This window comes from Phascolarctos cinereus, unplaced genomic scaffold (assembly GCF_003287225.1).
Source record: "Phascolarctos cinereus isolate Bilbo 61053 unplaced genomic scaffold, phaCin_HiC Scaffold_5;HRSCAF=322, whole genome shotgun sequence".
Classification (NCBI taxonomy): domain Eukaryota; kingdom Metazoa; phylum Chordata; class Mammalia; order Diprotodontia; family Phascolarctidae; genus Phascolarctos; species Phascolarctos cinereus.
Window position 1 is genome coordinate 233,101,808 of NW_027555958.1, and position 21,014 is coordinate 233,122,821.

Consider the following 21,014-nt stretch of genomic DNA (forward strand, 5'->3'; position numbering starts at 1 on the left):
ATATCTGTGTAATCATGATATCTACCTACAGTAGATAAAAACAAAAACAGAACTCCCCAGTAATACATGTATATGGAGACATACTATTTATTTAGTCTACCCAAGGTTTGCTAACTAATTTGCTATACTGAGTCATGCTGCATATTTTGTTGGAGCAAAATAAAGACTGAAATGAAGCTAAGTCGTAAATATGCACAGATCTTTTGCAATAATTTCTTCCATAACTGCTCTCCCCCATTCCCCTCCTCCCCACTTTGCCTAGGGTTCTCAGTCTATAGCTTGGGAACCAATCAGTCAATAAGCATTATTAGGCATCTACTATGTGCCAGTCATTTTAGCTCTGATCTGTTAGGCTAGAATATCTAGAACCTCTCTTTGAGAAAGGCAGCCTGACAGTTCTTGAGTCATGGCCACCATAGCAAACTGACAAAAGTCGGACGATGCCCTTCTAAGGACAAGATTAGGGCTTTTGGACTTGGTGTCTTGGTGGAGATTGTAACCCTCTCTTCCAATCAACTGTCACACTGACATTCTCCAATTTTTTTCTGGTTTAGCATGCAAATGTTAAGGTGAGCTAAAGCGGCCACATCACTTATGTCACATACAGTTTGCCATTCATTCATTCTGCACTCCTTCCTTTACTACGCATATTGGTCAGCAGCAAACCTTTTGCATTTTGGTACTCTTTTGACCATTGATAAGCCTCTGTTTCTCCTTATACTGTTAAAACTTATGTGCCCCCCTCCACCTCAAACTTCATTCTTCCAGGCTTTGGCAACTTTTGATGTTGTTAACCACCGCCTGCCCCTGGATACTCTCTCCTTCTTTGACTCCTCTGACGCTGTTCAATCCTGTTCTCCCATTATGGTCTGGTGGCCCTTTTCAGTTTCCTTCATCAGGTCACCACCTATCTCCTGTCCACTAGCTATGGGTTTCCCTCAGGACTCTGTTCTGATCCCTTGGCTGTTCTCTGTCTATATTCTCTTAGTGAGTGGTAGAGTCAAGAGATATTGTAGGTGGATATCAAGAAATATCGTCAATGGATATCAAGAGATATTGTCAAGGTAGAATTAATGAAGTATGGCAGCTCATCGAATTGGGGAATGGAGAGAGAAGGGTTAAATATAAGCTCTGAGGTTTTGAGCCAGGGTTATTGAGAGGATAGTAGAACTATCACCAGAAGCAGGATTGTTAGAATGAGTGGCAGTTTAAGCTGAGATATGGTAAGTTCAGTTTTGGACATGTTAACTTTGAGATACCAATGGGAATCCAGATTAGAAAGCAGATAGGTGAAAATGAGAGGAGAGCTCAGGGGAGAGAATAGAGCTGGATGTATACATTTGGCACTCAGCATATGCTTAGAGGCACTAACTGAAATTATGGAAATGGATGAGATTGCCAAGGGAGAAAGTATAGAGCTTGAAGGGAAGAATGCTGAGGAGAGAAACTTAAGGGAAATTCACACTTGGAGCATGGAAGGAGAAGATTGAACCTTCAAAGAAAAGCTAGAAGGGATGGTCAAAGCAGGTCAGTAACATGGAAATCAAAGGAGAAGAGATGGGGTAGCATATGAGATCTGGACTTGGAATAAGAAAAGTGTTGGGTTCACATTCCTGCTTTGATGTTTATCACCTGTGTGTCTATATTTCTATCACAGAGTGATTATAAGGGTCCTGTGAGATAATGGACATAAAGTACTAAATAAATGTTGATTATCATTATTTTTAAGGAAATATTGGCCAAAAATGTTGAATGTCTTCCTAATCCCAGCCTCTGCTACAGCACCTTTGACATATCAGGTGCTTGAAAAATGTTTTAAATTGAATTGAGTTGAAGTCTAAGGGGGATCAGTCAATCAATATTTATTAAGCATCAGCTATATGCCAGGTGGATGAGGAAAGAGGAGTGACTATTAGTTTCTGCTCCTCTCTATCTCTTTCCCTGAATCATTACCTCAGGAGAAACAAAACAAATTCAAAGCAATAAGAGGACAAGTCAGAGGGGCAGGTTACAATATTTTATTATCTTACAGCCTCCAAGGGGCTCAGGAGAGCTGATGGTTAAATTTTTTAGTATGGGCATTTACACTTTGGACATCAGCCAATGTGCAGATGGTAAGGGGGTCAGACACCTGGTTAGAAGGAGATTACAGGAGTCCCTTTGCTGATACTGGGTGCAGGAGTCTGTTGCCTTGCTCATACTTGGATCCAGGTTGCAGTCCTTGGTGAGAGTCCCAGGGTGAGAAGGAGCACTAGCACACCAGAACTTGTAGACTCACGGGAGTGGGACCATGGTCACAGTTCCAGGGTAGAAAAGAGTGCTTGTGGTCACGTACAGACCAGAGCATGGGCCAGGAGAATAGTAAACACACCTCTCCTTCGATCATACCACCTTGGAAGAACTGAAGGCTTACAGATCTCCAGAACTAGCTCTGAAAACAGCAGCATAAAAACTCCAAAGCTTGGGACAATGCCCCCTCCACCCTGGGAGCAGAGCCCAACTTTGATATAAAATTAAACTTCAAGAAATGGGCTGTAAAAATGAGCAAATAATAAAAAAAAGATCCTGACCATAGAAAATTCCTATGGTGACAGGGAAGATCAAAACAGAACCTCAGAAGAAGATAACAAAGTCAAAACTGCTACATCCAAAGCCTCAAAGAAAAAACGTGAATTGGTCTCAGACCCCAAAAGATTTCCTGGAAGAGCTCAAAAAATCAAATAAGAGAGGCAGAGGAAAAATTGAGAAAAGAAATGACGCTGATGCAAGAAAGTTATGAAAAAAGAGTCAACAGCTTCATAAAGGAGGCAAAAAAATGCTGGAGAAAATAATTTAAAAAGCACAGTAGTCCAAATGGTAGAAGAGGCACACACATCCAATGAAGAGAATACCTTAAAAACAGAATCGGTCAAATGGAAAAGGAGGTGCAAAAGCTCACTGAATAAAATAATTACTTAAAAATTAGAATTGAACAAGTGACTAATGACTCCATGCGACATTAAGAAACAATAAAACAAAAATGTGAAATATCACATTGGAAAAATAACTGACTTGGGGAGATAATTTAAGAATTATTGGACCACTTGAAAATAGTTCAATCAAAAGTAGTCATATAAAAAAAAATAAAGGAACCTCTACCCAAAGAAATCAGCCAATGCTACAGATAATGACTGGATTTATTGTTTTGTTGATTGTCAAGACTTAACACAGTGTTGGAGATAATACTAATAATGAAGATTAAACTTTAAAGATTAAAACCCAGCATGGGTTTTCAGAGAGTGGGTTGTTAAATATTTACCAGCACACCTGGCTCCAGCATCTGGTGATGTATTTGGTACTTGAGAACTTGGTGAAGTATGAAATCTCTATACTTAGTACCCTGGGCTGAACTAGTGGCATCAGGACCCTCCATCAATAAGAGGATAGGTAGGGGGATATCTCAGATAGCTCCAATTTGTTCAACTCTTCTACTTTTCCAGTGTCCCCATTACTCTGAGAATGGAAAATGTTAAGAAAATGAACAAACTCAGTATCTGACCATGATCCCTTCTTCATGAAACCTTGAAGTTTTTTCCCTCTTGAAGTTTTCATACTTCCTCCAGCCTTCCAACCCATGTACCCACTTCATATGACCAGGCAAAGCTCTTAATCCCTGGGAAAGGCGTATTAGAAGTGCCATGACATCATGTCTAACTGTCATCTCAATTCAATTAACACCACATTACTGCCCTAGTACCCTAATCCCCGCCTGTCCTGGCAACCCTTAGTCTGTCCCTTTTCCACTGAAGCCAGATCCATCCATAAAACAGCTAATTGTGATGAGAGCTAGTAATATCTAACATTTGTATAGTGCTTACTACATTTTATGTACTGTTCTAAATGCTTTACAAATACCATCTCATTGGATCCTCAAAACAATTTTGTTGGGGTAAGAGCTGTCCTAGGTCTTAGGACAGCTAAAATGTATCCCCATTTTAGAGCTGAAGAAACTGAGGCAAGCAGAGGTTAATTGACTTGCCTAGGGTCATATAACCAGTAAGTGTTTGAGTCTGGATTTGAACTCAAGATTTCCAATCTCTAATCCCAGTGCTTTATCTACTGTGCCATCTAGAAGCCGTACATATCCCTCATTTTAGTAGGTCACTGTAGATTTTTCTGAATCTTTTTATTATTTCAGGGCTATCAGCTGTGTGTCTGTGGGGGTGAGGAGACTCTGGGAGTCTTTTGTTCCAGTCTAAGGGACAAGGGGGAAAGGGAAGAAAGCAAGTATTTATTAAATGCCTGCTGTATTCCAGGCACTGTGTTAAGCACTTTACAAATATTATTTTGTGAAGTAGATGCTATTATTATCCCCATTTTATAGTTGAAGAAACGGAGGCAGACAGAAATTAAGTGACTTACCCTAGGTCACGAAGATAGTAAGTAGCTGGGGATGGATTTGAACTCAAGTCTTCCTGACTCCAGGCCCAGCACTCTATCCACCGTACCACCTAGCTGCCTCTAGTGCCTGTGGGAGCTATTTCCACCTGGGATGGTAGAGAGGATATTCCTTGGTTTATTTCTAACTCAAACCAAAGCCCAAACAGAGACAGTAAGGTGTAGTATAGAGAACACTGGACCTGATGTCAGGAATAGCTGGATTCATATCCTGCCTCAGACTGCATGACCCTGGGTAAATCATTACTTTACCTCTATCTGCCTCAGTCTCCTCAACAGTAAAATAAGGAATGTATGGCCTCTGAGGTCCCTCCTGCAATGCCACCACTCACCTGACTCCTGGACCTGAACAGGAGAACAAGGACTAAGAAGGCCAGACCTTTTATCAGGAGGAGGCCAAGCACCACAAGGAGGAGGAGACAGTTTGGGGACCTGGGAGGAGAAAATAGAGAAGATGGTGAAACATCTGTGAGGTCGAGTCCTCTGGTACATTGTCTAGCTGTGAGGGTGCCTATGGTGGAATCCTGGTCATGTCTTCCCTATGTACTTAAAAAACAATTTATTCTGAATGTAAACACACACACAGAAAATAAAAGAAAGAAAAAAACATAAAAGAAAAGAAAAGGCAAAGAAAGAACATTTCTGAATTGTGATATGATTATATCTATCAGCATTTCTACACTAGATGGGTTTGGTTCATGCTTTCCCACTCTTCCCCAATATGTTTTCCCTAAAAGGAAAACAAAATGTTCATTGATCTGATTGACCTTTGCTTTCCCAAGATAGATTTCTGGTCACCTAAGGGCATAAAATGAACATGATAGGGCAGTTGGTGGCGCAGTGAATAGTGCTGGCCCTGGACTCAGGAGGACCTAAGTTCAAATCTAGCCACAGACACTTACTAGATGTATGACCCTGGGCAAGTCACTTTACCCTGTTTGTCTCAGTTTCTCATCTGTAAAAATGAATTGGAGAAAGAAATGGCAAACCAGTGCAGTATCTTTGCCAAGAAAACCCTAAACAGGATCACCAAGAGTCAGACATGATTGAAAATGACTGGACAGCAACATACAAAAGGCATTAAAAAGTCTAATCTGGGGGGGTTAGGGTCTCTCAGACTTAGCAGGTATGCGACCACTTGAATTGCCTTAACTTGTGCTAACCTGCTGACTTTCAAATTTCCGAAAAGAAGTGAGGGAGGTCCCATGTTCCCAAGCTGAAGTTAAGTGTCATCATCTCCTTGTTGCATATGTATTAGGATAATAGAAACTTCCTTTCTGTTAACTTACAAATGCCTTATTTGATGCTAAAACTGAACCTGAATTAAGAGAGTGCTGGCCTTAGTACTGACATTAGGCCCTCTTCTAACACATCTGCACAGAAGAACACAAAAAAGAAGGTCGTATATGAAACTATGAATCTTTATTTCTTGCTGTGTGTTTTTTTTTAAAGTATATAATAAATTCCCCATGTTACTTTCATATCTGTTCTATTGGTCTGTGGTTTCTTCTATTACTTTCTATTTACTCAGTATACATCTTGTAGGTACTTAATTACTTGCAAGTTGATTGTCCTAATAGAATATGAGCTCCTTGAGGCCAGGGATAGTGTTTGCCTTTCTTTATATCCATAGCTCTTAGCATAGTGCCTAGCACATGGTAAGTACTTAATAAATGCTGGTTGAATGATTGATGAAGCTTGAATAGGCTTTCTAATATGGAGATAAGTGGGCTATGCTCCTTATGGGACAGCCCTTTCCATGACACAGATGGCTGCTTATCAAAAACTCTTTGGTGGAATCATGGTCCATTAGATTGTGAACTCCTTGAGGGTAGGGATTATCTTTTGCCTCTTTTTGTATCCCCAGGACTTAGCACAGTGCCTGGCACATAATTGGTGCTTAATCGCTTTATTGATGACCCAATTTGGTAGCTCCTCTGTGACCTGAGACTGAGCTGATGATGTTTGTGGCTTCCTCAGGGAACCTTGTTTTCCCACTGCACATGGGAATAGAAGAAGCACCCAGAAACCATGACCAATATTAATGTTTCAACAAACCCTTAGGGGTAGAGCACAACATCATATTCAGGAAGGAGTGTGATCTCCTTCAAATCCACCCCCCCAAAAAAAACTCAAGCAAATAACAAGCAAAAACCAACTCATACAACCAATGAACACAGTGTGGCCCAATCAACAGAACACAGGACATCTTTAGGTAATACAAAAGCTGTGTTCTTAACAGGGCCCATGCCTGCTATCCCTTTTTGTCTAATTTGGGTGCCCACTCAGCAGTTCAGGAAGTCTTACAACCCAACACCCTAACCATAGCCACATCTACATACATATGAGCTGAAGACTCCTACCAGATGATCAGAGAGCACATGAAGGTAGGCTGTAAGGTATAGTTATCCACAAAAAACTCTAATGTCATTGATCCACCTGAAAACTGGTGGCCCCTTCCTCATTACTCAGATATCATGCTTCTAACTGGAAATAATCTGAGGGTTTTTTCCCACCTCCAAGTTTCACTGACTGTAGTCTAGCAAGTTAATGAGTATGCAATCTTGCTCTTCCTCCTTGCCTACAAACCCCAAACCACAGCCACATGATAGTGCTTTCTCATTATCAGGCATTTTTTTTTTTTAACATTTTATGAACTTAAATACAAAATGAGAAAAGAAAAAAAATAGCATTGCCATGTGCATAGCAGAATGTAAGGGAAGATTCAAAATATACAGCAATATATTTCCATTTCAAGAAAGCCTGTATAATAAATACTACATTGAGAGCTGTCTATCTTTTCTTTGCTTACTTATAGGTTTTTTTTTCCTTCTCTGCTGTGCACTTTTTACTTTGTTCTTTTTCCCCTATTATTCCCCACCCCAGGCTACAATTAAGCATAGATATATATCACACACACACACACACACATAATGCACATACAGGCAAATTTTTAAAGCTCATGAAGATTGTCCTTAGCTCTGGTGTAGTGAAGAGAATGTTGCATTTGAAAGCAGAAGACCTGGGTTCAAATGCAGACTTTTCCAGTTACTACTCATGTAATACACCACTTAACCTTTCTGAGCCTTTATTTTCCCCACGAAGCATTTGGATAAGAGCAGAGTTTTTCATCTTTTTTTTGAGTCATGGACCCCTTTGGCAGTCTGGTGAAGCCTATGAATCCCTTCTCAGGGTAATGTTTTTAAATAATTGAAGGAAATGTTAAATTTTAGTTAGAAGCTAGTGAAAATTAAAATGTAATTTTTTTTCTAGCCAAGTTCATCTGAAATGCATCTATGGATCTTGGGTAAGAACCTTTGGACCAGATTGCCTCTATTCTATTCTATTCTATTCTATTCTATTCTATTCTATTCTATTCTATTCTATTCTATTCTATTCTATTCTATTCTATTCTATTCTATTCTATTCTATTCTTCCTATTCCAAAATCCTATTTTTCCCATGATATTACTTGGTCATTGAATTTTATGTGATTTGCATTTCATGCCTTCATCCTGGTCTTCATCTTGTGCCTTCCAAGGGTTATGAATCTCTCCTCTTTCTAGACACAGTTCATGGGCAGAGGACCCTTTGAATACATTCTATGTGCTGAGCTTGGATGACCTTTGGCATTATTAGGTATTGATGAAGTTGTGGGAAAACTTTCAGATTCTGTTAGTGATGAATTGGCTTGAGTGGAAGTGGTAGAGACCCTTACTAAACAATGTACCAGCAATGAAAACGTTCTTAATTCAGGGCTGGGATGAGTGCACTTTCCAGAATGGCTGTTAGGGCAAGGGTGGAGTGGAGTGAATAAGGGGAGAGTGAGATAGACAGCCCAAGATGAAATCTGCTGAATGGATCACAGGATCACAAAAGCAGTTAAAATCTGTAAAGCACCTGAAGAGATCCTCTAGTCCAACTGTCTCATTTTTGTAGATGAGCAAAATGAGGCCTAGATAGGTGAAGTGATTTGACCAGAGTCACACAAGTAGTAAGGGACAAGCCTGGTCATCTAATACCAAACGATGTGCCTTTTTCACATTGCCTGCTGTAGCAGGTATCTTGTCAAAGGGGACTACTTATATTGGACTGGGTCAGTGCATGCAATTCAGCTAAAATCAAGAATCAGAAATGAAACTAGAGAGGGAAGCACTAATACTGCGCAGTAAGGGGACCCTAATTGGAACCACTTACCTCAGGTCCCCAGAGCCTACATGATCCACAACCTGACTTCTAGAAGTAGAATTTTCTGGTAGTTGGACATCTGTGTACGTCATATCAGTTATGTTGAACTGGGGCCTGAAAAATGTCAGGGCAGAGATAAGTCAATCAATAAACATTTATTAAGTGCCTACTATGTGCCAGGCATTATACTAAGTGCTAGGGATACAAATAAAAAAAAGATTGTTTCTGCCCTCAAGGAGCTTACAATCTAATGAGGGAAGACCACATAGAAAAGGAAACTGAAAAGGTGAGGGATAGGAAAGAGAAGGTGGGGAATGATGGACAAATTCAAAGGAGTGCTGTGAGGTGGGAAATGAAGACATGGCTGACCTGGGCCCCTTCCTTAAATGGAGGTTGTAGGAAAAGCTGTCTACTTTCAATGCTTAAATCAGAGGGAGGGAAGGGCCCTGGAGCACAGCATACTGATGAAACATGAGCACCAGGTTAATGTAATCTTGCAGGATAATGAGGTTCTTGAGGGATGTGATGAAATCCAAGGCAGTACAACCAGATGGAGAATTGGGAGGTAAAAAGAAATCAGACTGCAGGTCACATATATTTGAAGACAAGAGAAAAAAATGGGAAGTCTTCTTCCCTGAGGACCACCTGAGCTCTGGGCTGAGCCAGGAAATCTCACAAGAACCACAGTGTGGTAGCTGGGAACTATGGAGTAGCCTGATGGACTCACAGGTCAAGAGGGTCAGTGAGGTTGGAAACAGGCCAGGTATGCACAGGCTGAAGTCTAAGGAAGCCTGGGGTACTCTGGAGAAGTCTCTGGATAAGTGGAGGATAGAGCACACACACAGACTTCTGGGGAGGCAGAGGAAAAGTGGGGTGTCACAGGACAGAGGGTGTTCCTAGAGAGGAGTTTTACCTTTTGGTGGTAGAGGTGATGGCAATAGCTTCTGTCATGGTAGTTAATTTCTGCTGGGTTGTTCTCTGCATTGGGGCTGTGAAGAGAAGACAAAGGGATAGACAGTTGGCATCTCCCTACCCAATTGCCAATTGCCAAAGCCTCAGACTTTGCCCTGACCTGTGGGATAATCAGAAAGAGGGCACAATGTAAAGTCAAATGTTCCTTATTAATGTGTGATATTATTCAAAGAATTATATCAAGCCTCATTAATGATCAATTCTTTCCTCTTCCATTTTGTCTTCTCTTTCCCTGGTTGTCACTGTCCTATAATTGATCCATTATCCTTGGCACTAAGGCCATTGATGACCAAGATGATCATAGCGTAAGGAGAAAGAGGTTGGTTTAGCAGAAAGGTCTTCACTGAAAAGGGGAACAAGAGGAAAGAGAAGGTGAGGAATGATGGATAAAGCCACAGGAGTGCTACAGGATGGGAAATGAAGGGATGGCTGGCCTGGGCACCCTCCTTAAATGGAGGTTATTGGAGGAGCTGTCCATTTTCCACCTTTCAATCTGAGGGAGGAAGGACACCCAGGACAGAGGGTACTGATGATGTGTCAGCACCAGGGCTGATATAATCCAAAGAAATTTACATCCAGCAACTGGTCTTGTCACTAACTTGCTGTATGTACTTGGACAATTGACTCATCTCTAAGATCCAGTTTGCTTCTTTGAAATGAGGATGTTGAACTAAAAGACATAAGAAATCATACTGATTGCCATGATCAACACTGATGCCAAAGAATCAGTAATGAAAAATTTCCCTCTTCTAGATGGCAGCTAGGTGGTATAGAGGATAGTGTACTGGGCCTGGAGTCAGAAAGACCTGAGTTCAAATCCAGCCTCAGATAACTAGTTATGTGACCCTGGGCATAACCTGTCTGCTTTAATTTTGTCATCTCTAAAATGAAGATTAAAAATAGCACCTAACATCCAGGGTTGTTGTGAGGATCAAGTAAGAGAATATTTATAAAGTGCTTAGCACAGTGCGTGAAACATAGGAGGTGCTTAATAAATCTATTTCCTTCCTTTTCCCTTGGGATTAGAGGTGATGGGCTATAATCAGCAATGTTTTACATGCTATCGACTGGGTCAGTTATTGATTCTACTTTTTTTTTTAAATGAGGAAGATTTCTGTGAGTATGGTTGTTGTTGTGTTCAATTGTTTCAGTCACGTCCTGTTCTTTGTGACCCCATTTGGGGTTTTCTTAGGAAAGATACTGGAGTGGTTTGCCATTTCCTTCTCCAACTCATTTTACAGAAGAGGAAACTGAGGCAAACAGGGTCCAGTGACTTGCCCAGGGTCACACAGCTAGTAAGTGTCTGAGGCTGGATGAACTCATGAAGATGAATCTTCCAGACTCCAGACCAGGCACTCTAGCTCCCCATCCTTATAGGATGGGGGGTAGGGGCTAATTAAGAAATAATTGTGGTATTAAAAAAAAAGACAAAAATAGTTTTAAAATAAAAAATTAAAAGAAAGGATTGAACCAGCTAATCCTTAAAGGATCTCCCAGTTTTAACATTCTACTACAGGACTATGATGCACCAATGATCAGAATTTTTAATTAAATGGTGAAACTCATGAATATATGACCCATGGGATCATAGTTTTAGAGCCAAAAGGGACCTCAGAGGTAATCGAGTTCAACATTCTTTTTTTTTTTTTAATACTAGAGGAGATTGAAGACTAGAGAGGTTAATTCATTGCCTGAGGTCACCCAGGTAGTAACTGCCAGACCTGGGCATCAAACCCAGATCCTCTGACTTCAAGTCTTGCATTCTTTCCCCTGATACCCATGAGACATCTTGACTTTGCTAACTAGAATGAGCAGAAAAGGTGAGGGACAATGATTATAATAGCGTCTATGCAATCAGCCTTGGTTGATATGTTGGTTTCTTTTGCTGAACTGTTTTTTTCCCCTCTATACATTCCTATACACATCATAGTTCTGTAACCTCCTCCTCTCCTTACCAACGTCACCTCCATTCTCTGACATTCACCTTCTACCATTAAACATGGCAAAATGGAATTAAGAAACTTAAGATCAGAGCATCATATGTCTAGGGCAAGGGTTTTTAAGCTTTTTTGATTTTGCTAAAGCACTGGTCTGACAATATCACCTCCATTCTCAGTAAGATCCAGTGGCTTCCTATCACCTCCAGGATCAAATACAAAAGCCTTTGTTTGCTATTCAAAGCACTCAGTAACCTACCTCCCCCACTTTTCCAATCTTCTTACACCTTATAACAGACATGCACAGCTTGGCAGTAGGCAGGGGCCAAAATTAAAATAGGATAAAAACTTCTTCAGGCTGCAGATTGGTTTTTAGCAGCTCACGTTCCAAGTAAAGGTATAATTAATGATTAACCTATCTTGCAAATAAACCATATTTTAAAAAGGGAAATTTCAATTAATATGAATTAATTACATTTATTATTTAAGATTTTTATTTATCATGAAATCATACTAATGTTTAAAAATTTACTTTGCTAAGCAGTACAAGTTGTAATACATTTTTCAGGTTTTCTTACTGTTTACATTTAGTTAATGGGACATATTACACATCTTGTCAGTGATCAGTTTATCATGCTCCAGAGTCATGTTTGAAATCGATTACTTTAGAAATCTGAGAACTAACCTTAGTAGCTGCCTCATTTTCTGAGTTTACTTTCTTGAAAAACCATTGCTCCCCACTGAAATTTGGATGCTTTAATTTATTTTTCATTGGTGTCCAATTTACTTAAGTCAGGATGTTTTGAATCAAAATGGCAATGAAGACTGTATTCTTTCAGAGCATATTACTTCTCAGCAAACAAGGCACAATATTTTGTCTCTCATGCTCCAGATTGAACACTATGTTCTGATTCTATTTTCCATTTCTTTTTATCATCCATTTTACAAAGTTATACCCAAAACTGTTAGAACCAGGGGAAGCTAGATGGCTCAGTGGGTAGAGCACTGACCCTGGAGTCAGGAGGACCTGAGTTCAAATCTGACCTCAGACACATGATACTCACTAGCTGTGTGACCCTGGGCAAGTCATTTAACCTCAATTGCCTCTCAAAAAAAAACCATTAGAACCAAAAAATCTCCATAGCAACTGCTCATATACAAAGAAATACTGAATTGAGTGTCTGACCTTGGAGAGACTCATGTAACTTAGAGGGTGGCTGCGCAGTGAGGGAGGGGAAGAAACCCTCTGTTGCCTCTCATTGCATAGGGGGCATCAGCTATATTGGTGCATGGCTGCACTCACTTTGTTCCTGTGCAATGCCAGCAATCACTGAAAACACAGAGAAAAGATAGGACTCTCACTTGCCACAGGTCATGTGACAAACAGGAGACAGTGCGCAGTGGCAACCCACCTGCCAAGTTCCATGACGGACACAACAGTGACTAGTGGAAGGCGGGTTAAGGAGGGCATGGACAAAGCACTCATTACATCTTTACTTTATTCTACATCCTTTACCTTTTTTGTGGGCTGCCCAAAATCCTTTGGTGGGCTGTATGTTGTGTGGACATGCCTTATACCTTTCCCCTCCCCTCCCAGATTGATTTTTTTTTTGACAAGGTAAAGAGGCTATTCTCTGCCTCATTTCTTACCTAGCCTTAAACATTGAATGGCTGTTGCCTCAATAAAACTGAGACCTGTTAAAAACCTTAGCTTAAAAAGGCCAAGGTCTCCCACTGCATCCAGGACCATCTCCTGATCTATATCTTGCCACTGGACCCAGATGGCTCCAGAGGAGAAAGTGAAGCTGGTGACTTTGCACAGCCCTCCCTCACTTAAGCCCAATCCACTTGCATGTCATGGCATCACCTTCCTGATGTCACGCTCATTTTCGAGAATGAAAGACAAACAAGCCCTCCTACTCTGCTGTCCCATCATGCTGGCCTCCTAGCTGTTCCTTCGACAAGACTGTGAGCTCCCTGAGGACTGTCTTTTTGCATTTCTTGGTATCTTCAGTGTTTAGGACAGTGCCTGGCATGTAATAAGTGCTTGATAAATGTTCTGACTGACTGTTTTTGTGACCTGGACCCCTTGGACAGTCTAGTGAAGCCTGTGGAGCCCTTCTTAGAAAAAAATATTTTTAAATGCATAAAATAAAATTATAAATAAAACTAATTATGTGAAAAGACAGTTTTATATATATATATATGTATATAAATATAAATATAAATAAATATAAATAAATATAAATATATAAATATATATAATATATAATATATATATATATACACACACACACACACATACATAGACACACATTTGATATGTTCGTGAAAGAGGTCAGATTAAGAATCCCTGATCTTAAGCTGGAAAATGACCTTAAAGACCACTTGGTACAATGCTTTATTTGATAACTGAGGGAACTGAGGTCCAAGAAAGTTAAGAGATAGGTAGTGTCAAAATCACATTAGGACGCACCTAGGACGAACTTCTTAATATCCCAGCTAAGTTCTCAGGAGCTAACACTCCAGGGGTGACATCATCCTGGACATGTCCTTATAATACACACACACACACACACACACACACACACCTGTATATACACACACCTGTGTATATATACACAGGTGTGTATATACACACACACATCTGTATATACACACACCTGTGTATATATACACACGTGTGTATATACACACACACACTCACACACACATCTGTATATACACACACCTGTGTATATATACACACGTGTGTATACACACACATCTGTATATACACACACCTGTGTATATATACACACGTGTGTATATACACACACACACACGCACACATATGCTGTAACCATAGCTCACATTTATGTAATGCTTTCCAATGACAACAAACAAAACGAAAACTTAACACAATCCCATTTGATCCTTACAACAAGTACATGGGATTGGTTGTGAATGTCTATTATTCCCCTTTATAGATGAGGAAAACAGAAGCTCAGAAAGGTGCAATCACTTGCTCAAGCTTACACAACAGTCCCTGAGTGTCAGAGGTGAGAATTGGTTCAGGTTGTCTTACTCCTGAGCCAGCGCTCTTCCTTTTGCACTGCCTCTCGGACTGGAAAAGTAGGGAGAATTACTTTGGGATCGTGATAGTCAGGAACGAATTTAAGAATCAATTGAAACATTTCCTCAGGTTAGAGCAGAGCTGGGAAGGATGTGGAAGAGGGACGTTTGGTAGACTCAAGATCTGATCGAGTCTCTGCCTTTGGGTCTAATCTGTCCTTGTAGAGAGAGAAGAAAGGCAGAGTCAAATCCAGGGCCCAGAACTGCAAACTTCAGCCAATGTCTGGCATGGGAACCACGACCCACCTCATATGCCCTATGTTGAGAGGAGCCACTACCAGACATACAGGAACAACATTAGGGGTGTTACCTTCAACATGTTTGGGGTCTGGGGATTCCCCAAAATGTCCGTCATTGAGTTTTGGGGTTCTCCCTGATCCAAAGTGCTTGATGTAACTGGTGTCCAGTGTAAATACAAACCAGTATCTGCTGCAATATCTAGCTATGCAGTTTTTAGCCTCCATCACCAGTTCCTGAGATTATAGGAATTCAAAATGGTGAAGCACATTTCTGTTTTTGTGCACACTTGTGTGTGTGTGTGTGTGTGTGTGTGTATGTGTGTGCACATGTGTGTGATGTTGGACACCAAGTCCAGTGATCCACTAGTCAAAAAAAGGACTGGCAAGGAAGGAAGTGTCTTAGCTTTCATAGAGATAGAAGACCAAGCTACGAAAGAGCTGACGGAAATGTAGGAAGACAGGTGCTACATGTATGTGGTCAAGGATGTGAGCTTGGGGAGTGATTAAAGTACTTTAAAAAGGATATGAAGCTTCAAGAAAGCCCTGTTCCCAGGGAAGGGACTTACCTGCAGCTACCATTAGGTGAACTTTCTTGAGAACATTAATAATATTTGCACTAGAATTGTGGTTTCCACACCAATATTCCCCAGAGTCTTCCACCTGGAGGCCAGACATGTTGACCACCATGACACTAGTGTTATAACTGAGGGAGTAGCGTGGGTCTTTAGTCTTTGACCAAGATTGTGGCCTTGTGATTAACAAAGTACATCTAGTTGTGTTGACTATCTTTTTACACCAGGCTTTGTCCAGATGATCAGGTTTCTGAGGTGTATACTGGCAGCTTACTGTGAGTGTCTCCCCAGCCACTCTGTGCTCTTCTTCATAGACTTCTTCTCCAAGGGAGCCTGCAGAATACAACCTCAGGTCACCAGGAGCTCAGTTAACAACAAGCATCCCTCCTTGAGTAGGAAAGAAGGAGCAGAGGGAACATTTCTATAGAATGCCAACAAAACCCAGCAGGAAGAGATAGGAAGTGAAATTCTATTCAAAATAACCTCACAGAGAATCACAGATGGTAAAATAGACAATTTTGATTATAATTTTTAAAAAATTTTGTGCAAACGAAACCAATGCTGATAGAATTGAAGCAAATTAATGGGAAAGACTCTTTGCAGCAAGTTTCTCTCATAAAGGTCTTATTTCTAAGATTGTGTAGGAAACTGATTCAAATGTATAAGAATAAACCATTCCCCAATTGATAAATGGTCAAAGGATATGAATAGACAGTTTTAAGGGGAAGAAAGCCAAGGCATCACTGGCCATACTTTAAAAATGCTTTAAATGAGTAATAATTAGGAGAATACAAATTAAAACAATTCTGAGAAATACAGAAACAATGTTAACAACACATATAACAACAATGACAGTACTACCTAAATTAATTTACTCATTCAGTGCCATACCAATCAAACCACCAAAGGATTATTTTCTAACTACGGATCTGGGGAGAATGAATGACAAAAAACAAACAACAACAACAATAACAAAAAAAGGATAGAGAAAATCACAGAAAATAGAGTGGGTAATTTTGAGTCCATAAAATTAAAGTGTTTCTAAGAACAAAACCAAGATGACTAAAATCCTAAGAGAAATAGTTAACTGGGGCAAATTCATATAATCATTTTCTTTTCTAGGGGGTGAAGTAGTCAGAGCACTAGTCTTAGAATCAGGAAAGCCTCAGTTCAAATCTGGCCTCCGATGGGGACTAGCTATGTGATCCTGGTCAAGTAAGTCACTTGACCTCGGCCTGCCTCAGTTTCCTCATCTGTAAAATGAGGATAATAATAACATCTACCTCTCAGGGTTGTTGTGAGTTTAAAATGAGATAATATTTGTAAAGCACCTAGCAAACCTTGAAGTGCTATATAAATGCTGACTATTATTATCACCATCATTATTATTTCCAGGATATAGAAGGAATTGATTTAAATTTATAAGGATGAGTAATTCCTCAATTGATAAATGGTCTAAGGATATGAATAGGCAATTTCTTTTTTTAGGACAGGCAATGGGGTTAAGTGACTTGCCCAGGGTCACACAGCTAGTAAGCGTTATGTGTCTGAGGCTGGATTTGAACACAGGTCCTCCTCAATCCAAGGCCGATGCTGTATCCACTGCGCCACCTAGCTGCCCCAATGAATAGACAATTTTCAAAGGAATAGGTACAGACCATTCAACAATCATATGAAAAACATTCTCCCTATCTCTAATAATTAGAGAAATACAAATAAAAGCAACGTTGAGGTTCTACCTCACACAATGAGAGTGGCAAAACCAACAAAAAGGGAAAGTGATAAATGTTGAAGGAGCTACAAGAAAATAGGGAACGATAAATTATGGTTGGTAGAATTGTGAATTGATCATGTCATTCTAAGTCATCCAGTGGATGGAGGGCTGGGCCCAGAGTCAGGCAGATGTGTCTTCCTGAGTTCAAAGCTGGCCTGAGATGCTTACTAACTGTGACTCTGGGCAAGTCACTTCACCTTGCTTGCCTCAGTTTCCTCATATGTAAAATGAACTGGAGAAGGAAATGGCAAATCACTCCAGTATCTCTGCCAAGAAAACCCCAAATGGGTCACAGAGAGTCAGACATTATTGAAAAATGACTGAACAACAGCACATTATTCTGGAAAGTAATTTAGAACTATGTCTTAAAATTACTAAATTGTGGCTTTACTCCTAAAGGGGTCAAAGAAAGAAGAAGAGGATCCATATGAACAAAAATATTTATAACAGCTCTTTTTGCATTGTGGCAAAAAACTGGAAAGTAAGGAGTGCCCATTAATTGGAAAATAGGTGAGCAAATTATGGTACGTGAATATATTGGAGCAGCATTATTCCATGAGAAATGACAAAAGTGGTGGTTTGAGAGGAAGACATATTAGCTGATGTAGAATGAAGTGAGCAGGATGAGAACAATTTATAGAATAACAATATTTTAAAGAATAAAAACTTTGAAAGAAATCATAATAATAATAATAATGATAGCTAGTATTTATATAACACTTTAAGGTTTACATAATGCATAATGAGCTGGAGAAGCAAGTGGTAAACCACTCGAGTGGTTTGTCAAGAAAACTCTAAATGGGGACACAAAGAGGCAGATGTGACTGAAATGTCTGAACAACAAATACTTTAGAAAAACTATCTCATTTTATCTTCACAACAACCATGGGAGGTCTTGTCATCCTCATTTTACAGAAGAAGGAATTGAGGCATACGGTAGTAAAATGACTTGCCTAGGGTCATACATAATCAGTTCCAAAATCATATTTGAACTCAGATCTTCCTGACTCCAGGCCTGGCACTCTACCCACTATACTACCTAGCTGCCTCATCAATGCTCTAACTAACCATGATCCCAGGGCACCTTCTGTGAAGCATACTACCAGTCTCCTGGATTCAGGATGCAAAATGGGACATACATTTTTGGTGATGGCCAATGTGGGAATTTGTTTTGCTTGACTGCATATGTTACAACTGTTTTCTCTCTCTCTCTCTTTCCTTCTCTCTCCCCTCTCTCTTTCACTCTCTCTCTTTCTCTTTCTCTCTCTCCTCTCTCTGTTTCTGTCTGTCTCTTTCTTTTCAACTGGGAGAGGAAAGAAAATAAATAGAATAATATAATATATAAATATAATATACATAATATATATCATGTCATATAATATGTCATAATCTATTATAATAAAATATATAAACATAATAAATGTTGATAGGGGAAAAAGACTTATAAAAACAAAATAACTATGGAAATACTTAGGAGTCTGCTTAAAGAAAATTAAAGCATGTTAATTGAAAAAGGTAAAAGAAAGTAAAATAAAGGGAACCTGGGTTCTTCAGAAAGCAGCCCCTCTTATACCAGCACTGTTGTACCCTAAATATGTCTCCCAAGACCCAATTCCTGTCCTGGGGGGCCAAGCCTTCTCTACCTGTTAATATATCATCTGTGTAGCATCCCCCACCATCCTCTTCTCCTCTCCTGTCCCTTCCCATCTCCTCAGCTCATCTTGTCTCTACTCTCCTGTTATTCTCTTTTCCTCCTTACCCCTCTCATATGAAACCCATAGAAGCAGCAGCAGCAACTGAAGAAGGACCTCTGGGGTAATCTTGCTTCTTTCCATGATTCAAGGGACAGAGGAAGCCTCCAAGTACATCTGGGAGAGCTGAAAAGAACAGCTGAGGACTGATTGCTCTCTTGGCTCTTTCTGAATCCCAGAAACAAAAGAAGAACTTACATCCTATTTGGGGAAGTGGGTAAAGTAATAAGTAGAAGTACTGCACTCAGAAGGGAGGGGTTGGAGAGCCTTGAGTTTGGGCTTTAGAGCCCTGTGGATCACCAGAAGATGCCTTGTTTCGGAAAATCTTGATCAGTTTCTTACATAATCATTTTTATCCCTCCCTCCCCCCAAGGAAGACACCGGGAGAACCTAGTTGGGTTATGAGTGTTGTTATCTCAGTGAGGGAATATAGATGGGTTTTTGGGAGTAGGATGAGAGGTATCTAGGATGGATGGCAGCCATCTCAACAACAGGAAAGGTGAAGATGAAGTCACAGCACATAGGTGGGATGCTTCCTGGAAATACTCACTCTCCCCTCCATATTCCTGCCTAGTACCTCTCCACCCCCAAGAAGGAAATAAAGTAGCAATAATGCAATTGTCCCTCAAATCTGTTGAAAATGTCCCTACCATAACTTGGTGTCTCTCATAATAATAAAAACATAACAATGTTATGATTGATGATGATGATGATGACTAGCATAATAATTAGGCCCTTATTGACCAGTCCCTGTTGCATTTATTCAGCAGTTTAAGATTTGAATAGAATTTTCCAGAATGTAACTTCCTTGAGAGTAGAGATTATTTCAGTCTCTGTTGCTATAGCCTATCAGGTGCTTAATGACTTGACAGATTGATTAATTGTTGTTATTCAGCTACCTGCACATACCACTATGTGTCTGATTTTTTAGAGTAGAATGTTTATTTTTTTAATGAATTTACTCCTTGAACAGAAATGGAGCCCTCCTTGGACCTGCCTGAAATGACTTACTGCATCTATGCCAAGATACCATAGGAATTACAATAATTTTATTATAGCTAATATTTATTTAGCACTTAGTGTGTGCCAAGCACTATGCTAAATGCTTCACACAGGTTTTCCCATTTGATCCTCACAACAATAGTGTAAGGTAGGTGCTATTATCATTGCCATTTTTTAGATGGGGAAACTGAGGCAAGCAAGGGATAAAGTGACTTGCCCAGGGTCACATGGCAAGCAAATACCTGAGGCTGTATTTGAACTCAGATCTTCCTGACTCCATGCCCAGTGTTCTAAACACTGGGCCACCTCAGATCACATAACACATTGTTGGAGCTTGAGTTTTCTGTTCATAAAGAAAATAATTTTCAAGATTAAATTTGAATTGTAGAAAGGTGGATGGACTTTTTCCTTTTCAGCCTCGGTTTTTGACAGAATTTAGCTGCTATTTGGTAACTTCTCCTCTCTTGAAATGTTAACATTTGGTAATGTTTGGTTTAACTTTTGGATGTCTCGAAGAATAAATTTTGGCTATTTCTTTCTAAGCCATCCACACTATTCTTTTAAACAATTTTTCATAATTTAAAAGGGTCTATTTTGAACTTTCTGCACATTAAAATTATCCCTATGAGAAAATGTTACCCAGCACTACTGACCTCTTACCCAACCCTTTCCGTTTTCCCCAGGCCAGCAGAAACCATTTGAAGGAAGTCACATGTACATAAAGAAGTAGGTCAGGGCAAGGCAGGAAGCAGTCCTGAGGTCTATCAATTTCAATCAATTTTCCAAGTAGGGTCCCCAAGGGTGTTTATGAGGCAGGGGACCCCACAATCATCCTAGAGGCATCAGTCAGACACATTGATTCAATTCAATTCATTCTGTTCAGTTCAATTCAATTCAGAGTTGTTCACTAGAGTTCATTTCAATTCAAGAAACATGAGCTGTGGAGTCACAATACCACAGAATTAAAGGTTTGGAAAGGGCCTTCAGAACCAACCAGTCCAACCTACCACCAAAGGAATTCCCACTATA

At 40.0% G+C, this 21,014-nt stretch overlaps 1 protein-coding gene across 2 annotated transcripts; it reads right to left on the reverse strand.

Moving 5' to 3' along the window:
* Positions 1-3,158: 3,158 nt before the first annotated feature.
* LOC110217308 (trem-like transcript 4 protein) lies at positions 3,159-19,167 on the reverse strand. 2 transcript variants are annotated; one of them, XM_020999636.1, is made up of 6 exons: positions 18,992-19,165; positions 15,453-15,791; positions 9,538-9,613; positions 8,634-8,738; positions 4,770-4,869; positions 3,159-3,492 (listed from the first exon to the last, which is right to left on the reverse strand). In XM_020999636.1, the coding sequence occupies exons 1-6, from the start codon at positions 19,065-19,067 to the stop codon at positions 3,412-3,414; spliced, it is 777 nt and encodes a 258-aa protein (XP_020855295.1). In that variant the 5' UTR covers positions 19,068-19,165; the 3' UTR covers positions 3,159-3,411. The 2 variants fall into 2 exon arrangements, with proteins under 2 accessions (XP_020855295.1, XP_078011498.1); XM_078155372.1 differs by lacking the exon at positions 3,159-3,492 and adding an exon at positions 3,529-4,526 and having other exon boundaries at positions 18,992-19,167.
* Positions 19,168-21,014: the final 1,847 nt, after the last annotated feature.

What these genes read in the sequence shown, in the direction of transcription:
- LOC110217308 (XM_020999636.1), bottom strand. Translation starts at nt 19,067, where the DNA reads ATGGAAAGAAGCAAGATTACCCCAGAGGTCCTTCTTCAGTTGCTGCTG. An exon ending in ATCACCTCTACCACCAAAAG is followed by an intron (nt 8,739 to 9,537) that starts GTAAAACTCCTC and finishes GACATTTTTCAG; the next exon opens with GCCCCAGTTCAACATAACTG. An exon ending in GTAGGCTCTGGGGACCTGAG is followed by an intron (nt 4,870 to 8,633) that starts GTAAGTGGTTCC and finishes TTCTCCTCCCAG; the next exon opens with GTCCCCAAACTGTCTCCTCC.